Here is a 14,917-nt window from a genome sequence, read left to right as displayed (position 1 = left end):
GTCCTGCTGGTGGCCAGTCACTAGTGGTGTACCCCAAGAGATGATTCTAGGTCCAGTATTATTCAGTGCCCTCATTAAGGGCTTGGGTGATGGGACAGAGTGCACCCTGAGCAAGTTTGCAGATGACAGAAAGCTGGGTAGAGTGACCAATGTTTCAGAAAGTTGTGCTGCCACCCAGAGGGACCCTGACAGGTTGGAGGACTGGGCTGATGAACCTCAGGAAGCAAGTATTGCCCCTGAGGAGGAATGCTACGAAGAGTCTTGCCAGAAGCTCAAGGGAGGTGATCTTTTCTGTCTGCTTAGCCCTGGTGGGACACATTGGAGCGGAGGACTGGTGCGACACCAAGGGCAACAAAGATGAGCCTGAAGCTGACTTTCCAGTGTGAAGGTGGTTGAACATAGGCACGGGTTGCCCAGCATGCCTGTGAAATGTCCATCCTTTAGGATATTCAGAAAAGGACTGGGCACAGTCCCAAGCAACTTGCTGTAGTTGACCGTGCTTTGGCAATTTCCAGAGGACCCTTCCAGCCTCACAGTTTCCATGGTTCTGTCATTTAGAAACACAGGTGAAAAGGGTTTAGAAAAGCCATGCAGAAGAGCTTGTGCTGTCAAAGTATCAGAGCAGAACTTATTCTTGAAGTTTCTTCCTGGAGAGCAGAGAGGCAGGGTGGTCCAATGGTACAACTCCAGCTCAGGCTCCTTTGCTTCACCTGTACTATAAAATTAAAGGCTGATATTGAACTCAGTTGACTACGCTGTTAAACTGCTAAACTGGTGCCAGGCACAATAGCTTTAGCCTGTGATGCTTACTACCTCCCAGGCAGTTCCTAGGTATGGCTGTGTCCACGACCACTTGAACTTCTGCTTTCCTCAGGCAGTTTGGATGTGGTGACCCTGTTTTGGACAGCAGGAGAGCTGAAAATTATTGGTGGATGTGGTGACCCTGTTTTGGACAGCAGGAGAGCTGAACATTATTGGTGTGGGCTGCTCCTTGCCAGTTAGCCTCAGTACCAGAAAGTGTTGCTAGATGCTTTTAAATTTGCTAGTACAGAAGTAGCCTTAAAGCCTGGATCCATAGCTGGCAACCTGAAGAAATCTATCTTTTATATCTTTTGCCAAAGCTCTGGGTCCCATGCTCATGAATCAGCTTTATTTTCAGGGCAGCACCTCATCAATCTTTTATAACTTAGAGGGAACCAAGGGACTAGCACTGTGTCTGAACCAGAAGCCCCCAGAGACTGAGCTCCAAGTGTCACTTCACTTATAAAAAATACAGAACTAAAAGACATGAGAAGACATTAAAAGACATATTAAAAGACTTGAAAAAAAACAAGACCTGAAAAAGCATAAAAGGATTTGCATGGGAAATGTAAATATATATATATTTTAAATTCTGAGTAGCAGCAATAACGATGTTTTATTGTTCCATTTTTTTTCTTTGAAGAAATTCTGTTCTTTAAACAGCTCTGACAGTATTCCCTGTACCTATTTATTGTGATATATCCAGTTTCCCATGAAATAGAATGATTAGTCTTTCACTGGTGAGCAGCGCACAGCCTGTATGTTTGTAATAACTTCGATGAAGCCAGATAATTCAGCATGCCCTTCAGGTTTTTTCAAAGACATCTTTTTATTCCACAAAAATTACGTCTCATGAAAATTGCTTTTTTCCAGGTACTTCTTTTGGACTCCTCTGTAGGTTTTCACCATTTGGATTTCAGTGAAACTGTGGAGATTTATCAAGTATGGAGTGTGAGCAACTGTCATCCAGATATTTTAGTTTTCAGTTGGATAGCATACTTAGCAAACTTGGGCTGTGGTTTGCGGTTCTCTTCTTGGCCACTACTTTGTGCCACAGATGCCTCAAGCTTTCTCCAGTGAGGTCTTCCTCGCCCTGATATGAGTGGAAATGATGGTGCTGGAGGCCTTGGAAACCTTTGTCTGTGGGTTTTGATAAAAATACTAAGAGACCTCTATTAGCTGGAGGCTCACATATATTCGCTCCGGAGGGCAGATACAAGAAGGAGCATGGCACAGCTGAGCTCTTCTGCAGACTTCAGCAATGTGTTAAAAGTTTGAAATGTGTTCTGAATTTTTGCAGTTTTCAGCAGGTGCTTAAGAGATGCTTTAAGCACTTGAAAATGCTTTAGCTTGAATGTTGAAACTGTTTTTATTTTGTGCGTTTGTTCTTGTGTTAAAAGTTATTTGTGGAAGGAACTCTGTGCTCCTGTCTGGTAATAGACTTCTGTCAGTGTAAACATCCATATGAAGCCCTCGGGAATAATCTCAATGCAAGAATTATGATGATATATCCAAGAGACAGCTGCAGCAGTTCAGTTTTGCTGGAAGACATACAGCTTTTTAAGCTTCAAAATATTATTTTAGCTTCTGAAATATATAGAAAATACAGAGTTTTTGGAATCTAAATTTTTTAGTGTAAATTACAACAGTTCCATAGAGGAAGCCATGTGCTTTACCAGTGATCTGATGTGAGTTGGCTGGCACTCAGGTGATTTTAGTCACTGAACTGCCTCAGAGTCTTCAGGCTTCTTCCTCACCAGTTGCAAGAAATTGGTAGAAATATACTTCTTGTTTCCATGGTCAGGCAGGGGTGCCTGGCTCACTGTGTAAAAAGATTATCAGTAAGTCTGTAAAAAAAAAAAAAAAAAAGAATCTAACTCCCAATAGGAAAGTTAGTCATTCTGTGGAAATGTAAAGTTGCAAATGAATCTTTAAATAATTTCCTGTTTTTTCCTTCACTTTTTAAAAAAAGTTATTTTTTAAAAATGGTGTTGATAATAACAATCTGTATATAATTAGAATAACATTTGGATGGAAAGCCATTAGCACTGTAGTGATGTAGCAGAACAAAATACATTACTTTGTCCAAGAAATAGTTTACCAGCTGAAATAAACTCCATCAGTTTCAATGAATCTCTGTGGTCTTTGATTTCATAACTTTTTAAGAGGAACATTTAATGGTTTAACTTTCTTTTATGCTAGCAGGGAAAAGAGGTGGTATTGAGCATGCACTTCTAGAACAAGTTAGTTTTTCAATAATGGGACTCATTTTAGGTGTTCACAAAGAGCACTATAAACATATTTCCTGCAAATCATTGTGAACTTCAATACATCAGCTACACATATGCATTTCTTATCATCTCTGTTATTATCTCCTACTCAAAAGACATGTATTTGTTTTTATTTCAAATGTTTTCAGTTGCCATGGAAGATGTAGCTGATGGGTGTGCTGGGATGTAGAAGTAGGTGTAGAAGTTGCCGAGACAGTAACACTGGACAGATTTGTCACCTGCAGCACTTAGGAATAAGGAAGAGAATTAGGAGATGTTTCACCTTCTCTCTTTCATGATTATGAATATCCTCCCAGGTCTCTGTTCCTGTGGTATAAATGCTTTTAGCAGCTAACCTATGTGATTCAAAGCATGAGCTTTTCCTCCCATCTTATGCATGGCTCATGGCTTCTCATGATTAGTTCAGTGACTGCCTTTCTTCTCCATCTATACCACAATTCAGCTTTTTTCACTTGATCTAACAGCGTGACATTGCATCTGGGCTGACAGGCTGAATTTTCACATAGCTCATGGAAATGACTTTTTCTTCTGCATTTTGTTATAGTCAAAATACTTGGGTTTTGCTTTGAGAAGGCCATATTTGTAAATTAGCTTAGGAAGAGCTAATACATACATTCCTCTTGTATGTTATTTATCTAATACTGTTTTGTTTGCAGCTATTTTAAACCTGAAAATATCTGTTGGTTAGGATATGGGCAGCCATTCAGCAATTGTTCTCCTCAGTCCAAGAAGGGAGATGGAAAAGGTTTCTTTGCCTTTTGATCTGAAGCTGTTGAGAGCGGCCAGTCAACAGTGAGGACTTCAGGCTAAAGGAGTGAAATGCTCAGAAGTTGTCAAGTTCTGCTTGTTTGAGGGTCTTTCTCTGTGGAAACTTGGGGGAATCACTTCAGGTGTCATCCAATGCAGTTGCTTTGGTCTCTGAATTAGTATTTGGGTAGAATTTAGAGTCTGTGTCTAAGAGTGTGATGAGAAAGTTCGTGCTCTCTAAGTTACTTAAAGCTTGTTAATTCACTGGAGTCTTTATGAAAATATGAAAAGCTGTAACACCAACCTCTATACCTTAGTGGGTAGATCCCTGGTGATGCAGTTTCAAGCAGGGGGTAAAGTGAGAAAGCAGAGTCTTTTGTAGCACAGTCTTTGTTGATGGAGCATTTAATTAGCAGTGACAACTGTACCTGATTTTACTCAAAATCATTAATTAACAATCCATGAAGATGAGGAGCATAATGTATGCAGAAGTTCTGGACCTTGTTTGCAGGATATTACTGAAAATATGTGACCTGTTTGTTGTTTTTTCTTGGTAAATAAAGAAGAAATGAAACCTGTGGTAGGTCCTACTACATAGGCTTTAGAATTTGGTACTTACAGACATGATCTTCTGTGGCATATACATCTTGCAACATAATTGTCAGCCGTCATGAGGGCCCTATTAAGTGTTACACAAAACTGTGCCAAATTAATATTATATTGGCTTTTGCAAAGGTTTTGCATTAAAAGGACAGTGTTTGCTTTTAATGGTGTGGCCCTTTCAGCAGAGTAGGCCAAAGCAGGCTTTACTGAGTGTTTTTCATTTGCAAGGAAAGCTGGATGTATCGTCCAGTAATTTTGTGTAGGCAAATGTGTTGTGATATGAGCTCTTCTATGCTATATGAGCATGAACTATCTTCTATGAGATGCTTGCAAGGTGTAACATTTTTTTCTTGTTCTATTAATGCTAATTTGATACAAGTAGATACATTAAAGAAGAAACAGTTAATAAAGCTGTACAGACACAGCTACTTAAAATTTACAATATGTGAAGAGACAGCTAGTAAACTTCTGAAATTATTATCAATATTGTCTTTAATGTAAAAATACAAATCCATACTTTCTCAAGGTATTTCTTCACTGCATTAGCTGTTTTGAAACTTGTACTATATTAAAAAAACCCTACAAACCTGTCCAAAGAGGAAATAATTTCTAAATAAATAAAATGTAAAAATGTTACTAATAGCATGCCAATTTCTTTATTTCTGAGGGTGAAAAAAGGAAACATGGATTTTTTTTTTTTTTTATCAACTCAAAGTTTGTATATGCTGTTAGTTGCCAACCCTGTTAGAAATGTAAAAGCTGGATGGTGTCTCTGCCCTACTAATTTTGTCATTTTTCGCTTGGCAAAAAACCAGCTTTCCCCTTTTTCCCCTCTAGCACACATGTAAACATAACTGTTTAATTTACTTTTTTCACTGCAAGCTTGGAGTTGCTGATGTTGGCACAGTTTTAGAGGACAAATGCTTAACACACTGCAATTACAGTTAAAGAGGTTGCAATATTAAGACATTGGAGATGAGTTGTTTCAGTCTCCCTTCTGGTCTCCTCCTCCAGTTTTTTAGTAGTGTCCAAATTACTTAAGTTACAATATCTGTGGTCTGCTTCTATAGTTAGTTGCAGAAACTGCCCTTCTAAAGGGAGTAGTGCTTAACGTAGATGTCTAAGCTCACCAGTATGACACCCATAGCTCCTGAGAAGGTCAGTCAGTTGTAACTCAAGTTCAGTAGAGTGCCTGATGGCTTGGCAGATGCCTTCTGGTTTTTAGATTTCCCACCCTCTTGATATCCATTTAAACAGTAATTTTTGTGAGGCCAAAAAAAGGCATGATGTCTTTCTAGCACTTATTTCTCATCTTTCTTCCTAGCACTTATTTATCTTCTTTCTTCCACTTGGCTTTTTAGAGTCCCCTTGTTCCTATTTGCTATATCTTTGATAACTTTGGAATTCAGAAGCACCAATGAGTTGTCTAATATAGCTTGACTATATAGCTTTGCAAAAGAAACAAATAGAAGCATAAAGAGTAAAAGACAGTAAGCTTACACAGAAGAGTTAAGAAGCAGAAAATAAGGAAGATGGGAGCTGGAAGAAAATCTAGTCTGTATTCAGTTTCCCAGGTTTTGGGCAGCTCCTTCAGCTGCACTCCAACTTCATGACAGCTGTGATCTACCAATATATGGCTTAACAGTTTTTCAGTGATATAATGAGAACTTCAATTTTTAGTAGCAAATATTATTTCAGTTAATACTTTCTTGGAAGATGAAGGCTTAATACAAGCAGTAAGCAGTATGTAACAACTCTTTCTGAATCTCTGATTTTATTGTCATAGATTTTGGCCATAATTTTAGAATAAAGGTCTCTTGGTAGAGAAAAGATGCTACTGGCAGAGAAAAAGGTTTTATTAGGATAAATTTGAGTTTTACTTCTCTGGACTTGAAATCAGAAAGCCTTACATTTAGATGTTGCATTTAAATCATCACACCGAGTGCTTCTGATTGCCTAGGAGCTTTTGAAGCTGCCTGATCTGGTCTTCAGTATGTGTTCATAATGTGGTTACTGGCAAATTTTCTCAGCATGACAAAAGGAACACCTGAAATCGAAGCGTTTCTTGGATACAGGTTTTTGGCTTTGTCTTGAATGGCAACCATTGGTGTGCTGCAGAGAGCATTAACGACATTAATAACAATGTGGAGGAAAAAAAATCAGGGCTGAAGCCATTTTCTTTATGTTCATCAGTTGACTGGGATTCTTAAATTCAGGCAGGAATGCAAAGACTCTTGGATGTTCGCAGAGTAGCTTTAATTTCTGCTAACAGAAAGAGTTTAGACAAGTTACCCGACTGAATAGATGCACAGAGAAGACAAGAGTTAGATGTAGAGCCTGTAACTGAGCTTGCTTTACAGTCTGCTTGTCAGGATTTGCAGTCACTTAGGGCTGCACAAAATCCTGTGCCAGATGGATTGTGGTGTTTACTGTCCCGACAATTTTACTTTGTAAATACTCTATCACAGTACTGAAACAGTGTTTTTCCCATATGCATATGATGAGTGTAGTTTCGATCTTATGCCACTTCCTTATTATGCCATGATAGTCAATGTGAATAAATCTTTTGAAATCCTCCTTGATTAACATTTAAGGGTGGTCACTTTAGGATATCTTAAACTGTTGCCTTGCGGGGAGTGGGAATTCATGTCTTCCATCAGTCATGAGAGAGCTTGACTTGCTATACAAGCATGGAAGGAGTTGGTTGTTGAGTGTGGCAGGTTGAGGTATAACACTGCTCTGATGTAATGATGACTTTTAATAAAAGTACCTTTCTGTGTGTGAAGAATAGGGATAGGTTACATATGCACACAAAAACATCAGGGAAATAATGTCAGATAAGCTACATTACTTGCAATGATGCAATTTAATGTAACATGGTGTTCCTTTGATTAGGAAATGATTAAATAAATTATCTGTATAGTCTTCTTATACAGACTACATTTTACTGAATACAAATCTATTTTATTACCTAAGGCAGACTTAGAGAAATTAAAAGTATGTGTACCTGCTATTAGAAATCACGTGATGAAATCACCATATTCAGAATAAAGGAAACTATAAAACTTTCACCTGTAAACTTGGCAAGATTTGGTAGTCTTGGTACATAAGATGGGAATCCCTGGAGGTAGTCATGTACAGAAATACTGGCTTGCAGTAAGCAAATAATGCATTTAGGTGAGTAAGTTTTTTTGCGGAAAAGTTCTACTACATGAAAATACTCCAGAATTTGGGGGGTGGTGGTAGGGAAGAGCACATTTAGCATGTTACAAGAGCAGAATTTAGAAACTATTTGTGTAATCCAGTGTTGTGCTGCTTGAGATACTGATCCAGTGCTGGTAGAATAATTAATAGGGAAATTTGTAAAAAAACCTCCCATTGCTGTATGCATGAATTATAACCTGTCAAACCTAGAACTTGAACAAACCTGCACTGCAAGGGTTTGATAAATATCTGTACATGTAGCATGTCAGGACTGTGCCAAAGTAGACAGACCAAGCATTTAGACTTTTGCAAAACATAGTTCTTTCATGGTATATTTCTGTACTCTTGCTGTTGTTCTTAAAAGAGGACAGCAAGATACTGAAGGGATAAAAACCTGTAAGCCATAGCAGCTATGGGTTCATAGTGTGTGGTTTTTCACTCTGTTAGATCTGCTACTGTAAAGCAGCACGTGAAGTTAGTGAGAAACTCTGCCTCACTCGGTGTTTTTTGCCGCTCATATTCATGGACTTTTGTCTCCTGGGTATTGTGAGATAAATACTGATAATCACACCATCTGGAAGAAAAGAATGTGGAAATATTGAGGCATCAGCTTTTTGTTGTGTCACTGGTAATAATTTGTAAATATTTAAAAGCAAAATTTTCTTAAGCATGGGGTTTTCTATGTATAGGTAATGTATAAACCCAGGTGAGCTCTGGGTATACTCCCTGGGTGGTATCCTGGGAGCAGTCTAGCAATGGCAGATGGTAAGATATGGATGTGTTTTCTCCCTTCTTGATTGATTTCCTGGGCTCTTCAACAGATTTTACTGTTGCAGTCAGATGGGTTTTTTTATCAACTTGTGTTGCCACAGTTGCCTCCGCCTTCCAAGTCTCCCTGAACTTTCTGTGCATCTTTTGTGGATCCTCCTCCAGCAGTGGCTCCCAGTTTTTGATCTGTTGTCAATGCCAATTAGTGTGCTGCTGATGGGTTCCTTCACAGCTTAGGGCTACGATGTAGTTCACAGTGTGTTACTGATTCATGTTGTTTCCCTGAGCATTGGCATCCTACAGCTGAGGAACAAGTAAATTATTGAAAGGGTGAGTGCCTGACTCCACTGAAAATTCTGGCAATTCTACTTTTGACATCCACGGTGCTTGGATTTTGCTCTTTTTCATCTTTTTGCTAAATCCAGATGCTACCTGGCTGAGAGCTGTATTATACAAATTCTTTTTAGCACATGATAAGTTTCTTAAACATGAACTGTGTCCCTCATGTTGTCTTTTTTCAAGTCTTTAAAATGAAAAGGTTTTGACCTGAATTTCTCAGGAAGCAACTCACCTGTCTCCTACACAATGCATCTTTCTATGTACAATGAATACAAAATGACAAAAAGAGTTAAAAGAAAAACATGAGAGAAAAAAATAAGAGCATCACCTAAGAGCCGAAGGAGGGGTTTTTTTTTTTCATTCTGAAACAATTTAGGGTGGGAAGTGGGAAGACAGCAATCCTTGGCAGTTAGACAGGCACCAGCTACCTGTGTGACCCAGTGCTGGTGGTGGCCTGCCCTCACTTGTCCTTCAGTCTTTGGTGATGATGCTTAGAGCAGTTTTCAGGGGAGCTGGTTGAAAAAAAAAATCTCAGCATGACAGCATTACAAATTCAGACAATCCATTCATCTGCTGCCCCATATCTGTATATGTATTTGCAGTATGTTTCTTGGTCATCTTGGCATTGTAAGTACAAAGTAATTAGTGTTATTACCTTTTTGCTATTTTCCTAAAACGTAGCCAATACTGGCCACTTGAGGCATGCTAATGCTTTTTGGCTGTGAAAGTGTTGGAAGTTTACAAGATTTTACTTTGTTTTCAAAAGAAATCAGTTTTTTAAATTCTAAAATAAGCTGCTTTAGGTTCCAGATCTTCTATTGAGACCTGCTTTCCATAGCTGCCACTCCTGCCAGTGATTTTCAGCTTACTATGTAGTCCACTTCTCTGTGATTTCAAGTGTTCTTCATTGCGTGACATACTTTTGCAGAACCATTTTGATATAGTGGAATTTCTGTATGGAATTTCATACGGTAATAGTCATGAAATTTGATACAACCATTAGCTACTCAATTTCTACACTGTTTTCTGTGAAATGTTAACATCATTTTCTGCCTTGTTATTTTTCAGTAAATGGCTCATTTTTCAGTCTGTGGCAGAGGACACCAAGACACTAACCTGTTTCTTGGGGCCAGATATAGTCAGAATATTTAATGTGGTCTCTAACCTTAGCTTTTGTAGGGAGTGCTAGATATGGGTCTCTGTAGACAGGTACCAAGCACGAGTCTGGTAGCAGAATGGTGTGTGACGTGTCTGGTTGTATGGTAGCGTGGCCTTTCACTTGCTCTTTGAGTGAGGATGTTATGACTTACTGTAGCAAGCAGGTGGAATACCCTTGCTTGTAACATTTTTTTTGGCCTATCTTGCTAAATCTCCTCCAAACCAATACAGACTCATCTCTCTAGGGGAATTTTCTCATAAAGAGGATCTTGTATTTAGCTAGCATATGGGAGCAACTTTAACTTCAAGTAAGAAGTACAAATTAAATATCTGAAGAAGTAAGTCGCCTGAACAACAGAATACAAAGCTGGAAAATATTTTCCAAACAAGCCAATTGCAGCCAGAGTATCTATTCTTCATGCAGTAAGGTAGATACCGGCAGCAAAAGAGAATGCCGTCTTCAGGTTGGTTGTGGAGAATCGTTATATCAAAGCTGTGTTAGCCACTAGTTATGTGGCTCCTCCAAAAGCTTTTATAATCACATGCAAATAGATGATCTTTCACAGAAAATTAAAACCAAAACAGAAAAGCCAGAGAAATCCCTCTCCAAACTTTGGAGCAGGACGTGCAACAGAGCAAGAATTTCAAAGCAAGATGTCAGCTGTGGGCAGTATTTCCCTCCTGCTGCTTCTTTCTCAGCTGTCACACATCTTGTATGTCTTTCTGTGACTGGCACAGTTTCAAGGCAAGGAGCGGAAAGCTGTCCCTGTGTCTCTTCAAACCTGGTGGTAAGCTGCCAGTGTAAACACTCCCTGGCTGAGCACAACTTAATACCCTGTCACCTTTCTCCTGTATAAATTATTTTGTCGTGTATCTTTTATATGAATATTAATTGTCCATCTTCTGTGTTTCTCCTCTGGTTTTGTGCTGTTTGTGGCTCAGATCATGATTAACAGATTGGGCCCTTGCAGGTCTGAGATGGAGCTTCCCTACCTGTCCATCAGTTGTTGTGAGTTTGGGTTGCATCCAAACAGCTACATCATTATCCACCATTTAATTTCACTTTGAAACTTTTGCCTACACTATACTGAAGTGCTAATTATGAAAGCATAACTTGCTTTTATAGTTTTTCACAATTGTTAGCTTGTTTTAACTTTATTTTGTTGTTTTCCAGGATTTTTCCCCCCACTCTGTACTACTGCAAGTGAAAATAAGTGTAGTAGTATTATTTTTTTAAAAACACCTTCCTTCTCTTATAGAATTTGCTTTAATTAGAAGAATAGTTACTACAAACAAAAACTAGGGGAGGACACATACAGCCTAAAATGACAGCCAGTGATGGTAATTAGTATTAAGAAATGACATGATGGAGCTGACCCTCTGCTTAGGGGAGTAATTTTGTGTATTTTGTGGCAGTTACCTGGTTAAAAGGTACCAAAAACGTGGCGCTGGTGGGCAATTTACAGAACATGTATTGGAGGGGGAAAAATAATCCAACAGAAATCTAGTAATTCTAACAAGGGTTATAATTCTGTAGCTGAGAAGAGGTCATGTTACAGTTAGAAAATACAGACACACACACACAAATCTCTTAGTCATACTGTAAATGTAGAAGAACTCATCATGAGATATGAGCAAGTTATTTTCAGTATGTGCTTGAATTTATCTCAGGCTTTGAATTTGCCCTCCTTCAAGAGAAGGAAAGCTGATTCTTCATCCCATTATATCTCAGAACATGTTTTTTTATTCCTTGTGCTAGTTTGAAAACGAGGAAAAGCTGATGAAAAACTTGCAGCTAAACAAGTGTTTGGGAAAATCCCTATGTTTAGTCATTGGAAAAGCTAGGAAACTTTCAGGTACTTTCCTGACTTCTCAAGAATTTTTACTGATATAGTTCCTAAATACTGAAATGAAGGCATTTCCTCATAAGAAGCCAGAGATTGAGTTGTGGTTTGATTTATTAATCAAGCTGTGCCGCTGAATCAGGCAGTACAGTAACCACAGCAGAGACACCATACTGTGTATCCTGATTTGTTCTGGAACTTCTTGTATAGATCTTTACACAGGATTAATCCTAATAGCATTAGTGTGGTAAGACATATTGCTAAGTAGACTTAGACTACTAACAAAGACTTAAAACAAACAAAAAAAAAATCCTTTGGACATTGGTATTAAATAGCTGACACGACATCAGCCCCTTTAACCAATTCCCGGCTTTTTCTCAGACATCATCTTGGACAAAAGGGAAACTGAGCAACGGATTACCAGGACCATGATAGCACTGTCAGCCTTTTCAATTAAAGGCTGTTGCCATCCAGTTGCTCATCCTTATTCAGAACATTGTAATGAAATGTAGCGTAGCCTTAAACTGATAGTTAAAATGCAGATTTGATCATTTTAACACTTGTGTTTCAGCCTTATATTTCAGTCAAAATATCCAATGTACAATACATTTTATTTTCAGATAATTTAGTATCTTAAATATGGATATTTTTAACGATACTGAAAATGTACTGTTAGTATGGTTAAAACAAATGGGAATGCTGAAGATAGGATTTAAATTTAACACTAGTCCTTTTAATGTATTTGAGGCAAGAATTTCCATAAATTAGAAGGGATCTATCTAAACCCCTGTCTTTCTGGTTTGATATACCGTGTGGGTGGTTTCATAAATCAGCTGCAGTTAAAATGACAACCCATAGTAGAATGCTCTGCTAATTTAATTTTGCTAAACGATTCTTTTTTTTTTTAAATCACTGTAATACGTTGTGATAAATGGTTAATATGATCCATTTAAAAGCTATTTTAAATTTGAGCAGGTTTTCTCACTTGTTGCTTGCATTGTTTACTTCCACGGTCAAGTGTAAATACTATTCATTGATGCAATCAGTTTACACAGTAATTTCAAGCATAATAAAGTACTGCTTGTTCAAGGCTAAGCGTACTGCTTCTAAAATAAGTAATGATCTTAGCTACATTTGTTCTTGAGTGGTTTGCTCTGACTGTTGAAATACCTGTGAACTTGTGAATACTAATTGTGGAAGAAACTTTTTTTCTTTTTACAAATGATCAGAAGTAAAACCTGGTGTATCATTGGGTTGGGACAAGGTATATATGGTCCTGTGCTTCAAAATAGAGTGGAGGTTTAATTGGGAAGCCTTGGTTTGCAGAAACCTGTTCTCTTCTGCTAGCAGCGTCCCTGAGGGCTGTGACTGCAGCACCTGCCTCAGCATTGTCTGCACATTTCACAAAGGTAGTAGGCCCAAAACCCATCTGAGCTGACTTCTCTGCACTCTCCATGTTAAAAGGGGTGAGTAGAGGTGATAGCTGTGGTCATAGTGCCAGGGTCACGATATGTTACCATGGTGAAAAGCAGTGCTATAAAAGTCGGTAGCACTCCTTTTAGTATTCAACATGTGGATGACATAGTTTTGAATGGCACATGTGGCAGTTGGGTTCTTTTTTTAGGGACAGGGATTCTGTCATCTACATGAGTTATCCAAGGATACCTCTTGGCTGCTATCTGAAAGGCTGCTATTCTTTAAGGTGTGGATTATGAACTGTTTGTTGCTACAATCTTCCTTGGATATCGGCAATCCCTGGCTGTGAGGTGGCTTGTTGACTTCCCCATCTGTTCATTGCTGCTTTCCAAACAGGGCTTACAACCCTCACCCTCCTTGTGGCTAGTCTGGCATTTGGGTCTTTTTCCTCTACAGAGAAGAAGGAAGGATGAGACAGAAGAGGTGAAATAAAGAAAAAAAAAAAAGAAATTTTATGATGAGGTATAGCGACTGAACTAATGGTTGGACGAACACTTTAGAGAGAGCCTGGAGTCTGAACATGGAAATACTGAATACTGCACAGCCTCAGTCTTCAGGCTCTCACTTACTGCTTACTCCCTCTGTAGAGATTATGCTGCAAGTGTTACTGTGTCTAAAATGCTGTGCCTGTCATCTTGTATGCCCGAAATGTTAAGAGGCACAAATGGAGTAGTTGGCAGACCTGGGAAGTGTGGTAACTGAAAGCATGAGAGCCTCGTGTGGTTGTAAGGTGAATTTGTTTTGGTTTGAGACTGAAAGTGCTGTGAAGTATTTGTGATAGCATTGATGATAGCATTGCTGGCTCATAATAGTACACCAATTTGGAACAGCGTGTTCAGTTTTGTTATTTTCTTCTTTTTGTGATCTTTCCTATAATACAGCTTTATGTTTGTCTGTAAAGTTGCAGGATATATCCATGAAAATGAATGTATCTGGTTCAGAAAATGTGTAGGATTGGCCTATTAAAGTTGCCCACAAAAAGTGAAAACAAGTAATAGGAACATATTGTAAAGGTGTAAATATTTAAATGAAAAGAGAGAAGCCTGACTGCAGTTGAGCCAGTGCAACCTTTGGTACTGGATATTACAGCACTGTACTAACACATTTACCATTAAAACATTTGACATTTTTGTTCGTGCAGTGTACCTACCTTGATCCTCCTGGTTTCTCCACAGATGGATTTAAGACACCATGGTATTCCAGATGTACTCATCAACACAACTTTTTTGTTTCCTTAAAACACTTATATTTTAAGGCCTTTTAGTTTAGTCTTTATTCAGCAAGTGTCTATACCAAGTCAACACAGTGAACCAGTTTTGTTCACTCCATTGATAGAAAATTTTGGCTGATTGGTCTCTGCAGTCAGTGGCCAGGAAGAATGGGTGGGAACCATTCACATTGTTTTGTCAAGGCATCACTGACAGTATTTTAAAGTAAATAATGCTAACACAAACCCAGTACACTGTGGAAGAGTGCTGGGATGCATTAAACTCTCTAGCATGTGTAAATATTTACTATTTGCCTCTATGTTTCTTCTTCTAGACATTACCCAAAGCAGTCCTTCACTACAGTGGCTGATACACCAGAAAATCTTCGCCTGAAGCAACAAAGTGAATTGCAAAGTCAGGTAAATCAGATAATTAGTTTGTCTCAGTAATATTAGATTTTCAGTCCTCTTCTCTATAT

General features: G+C 38.5%; 1 protein-coding gene across 2 annotated transcripts in view; it reads left to right on the top strand.

Annotated features, from left to right (window-relative positions):
- NEBL (nebulette) overlaps nt 1-14,917 on the top strand; it is a gene marked incomplete at both ends in the record, with an annotated part of 252,383 nt that overhangs the window by 61,131 nt on the left and 176,335 nt on the right. For both annotated transcript variants that reach the window (XM_084279729.1, XM_084279728.1), the window contains one exon: nt 14,774-14,858. In XM_084279729.1, coding sequence (XP_084135855.1) covers nt 14,774-14,858 — 85 coding nt within the window. The remainder of the gene's footprint in view (nt 1-14,773; nt 14,859-14,917) is intronic.

The sequence above is a fragment of the Gallinula chloropus genome (genome assembly GCF_964237585.1).
Source record: "Gallinula chloropus genome assembly, chromosome: 2".
NCBI classification, from domain to species: domain Eukaryota; kingdom Metazoa; phylum Chordata; class Aves; order Gruiformes; family Rallidae; genus Gallinula; species Gallinula chloropus.
Note: the sequence above shows the minus strand (reverse complement) of the source record. Positions and strands in the feature narration are given on the sequence as shown.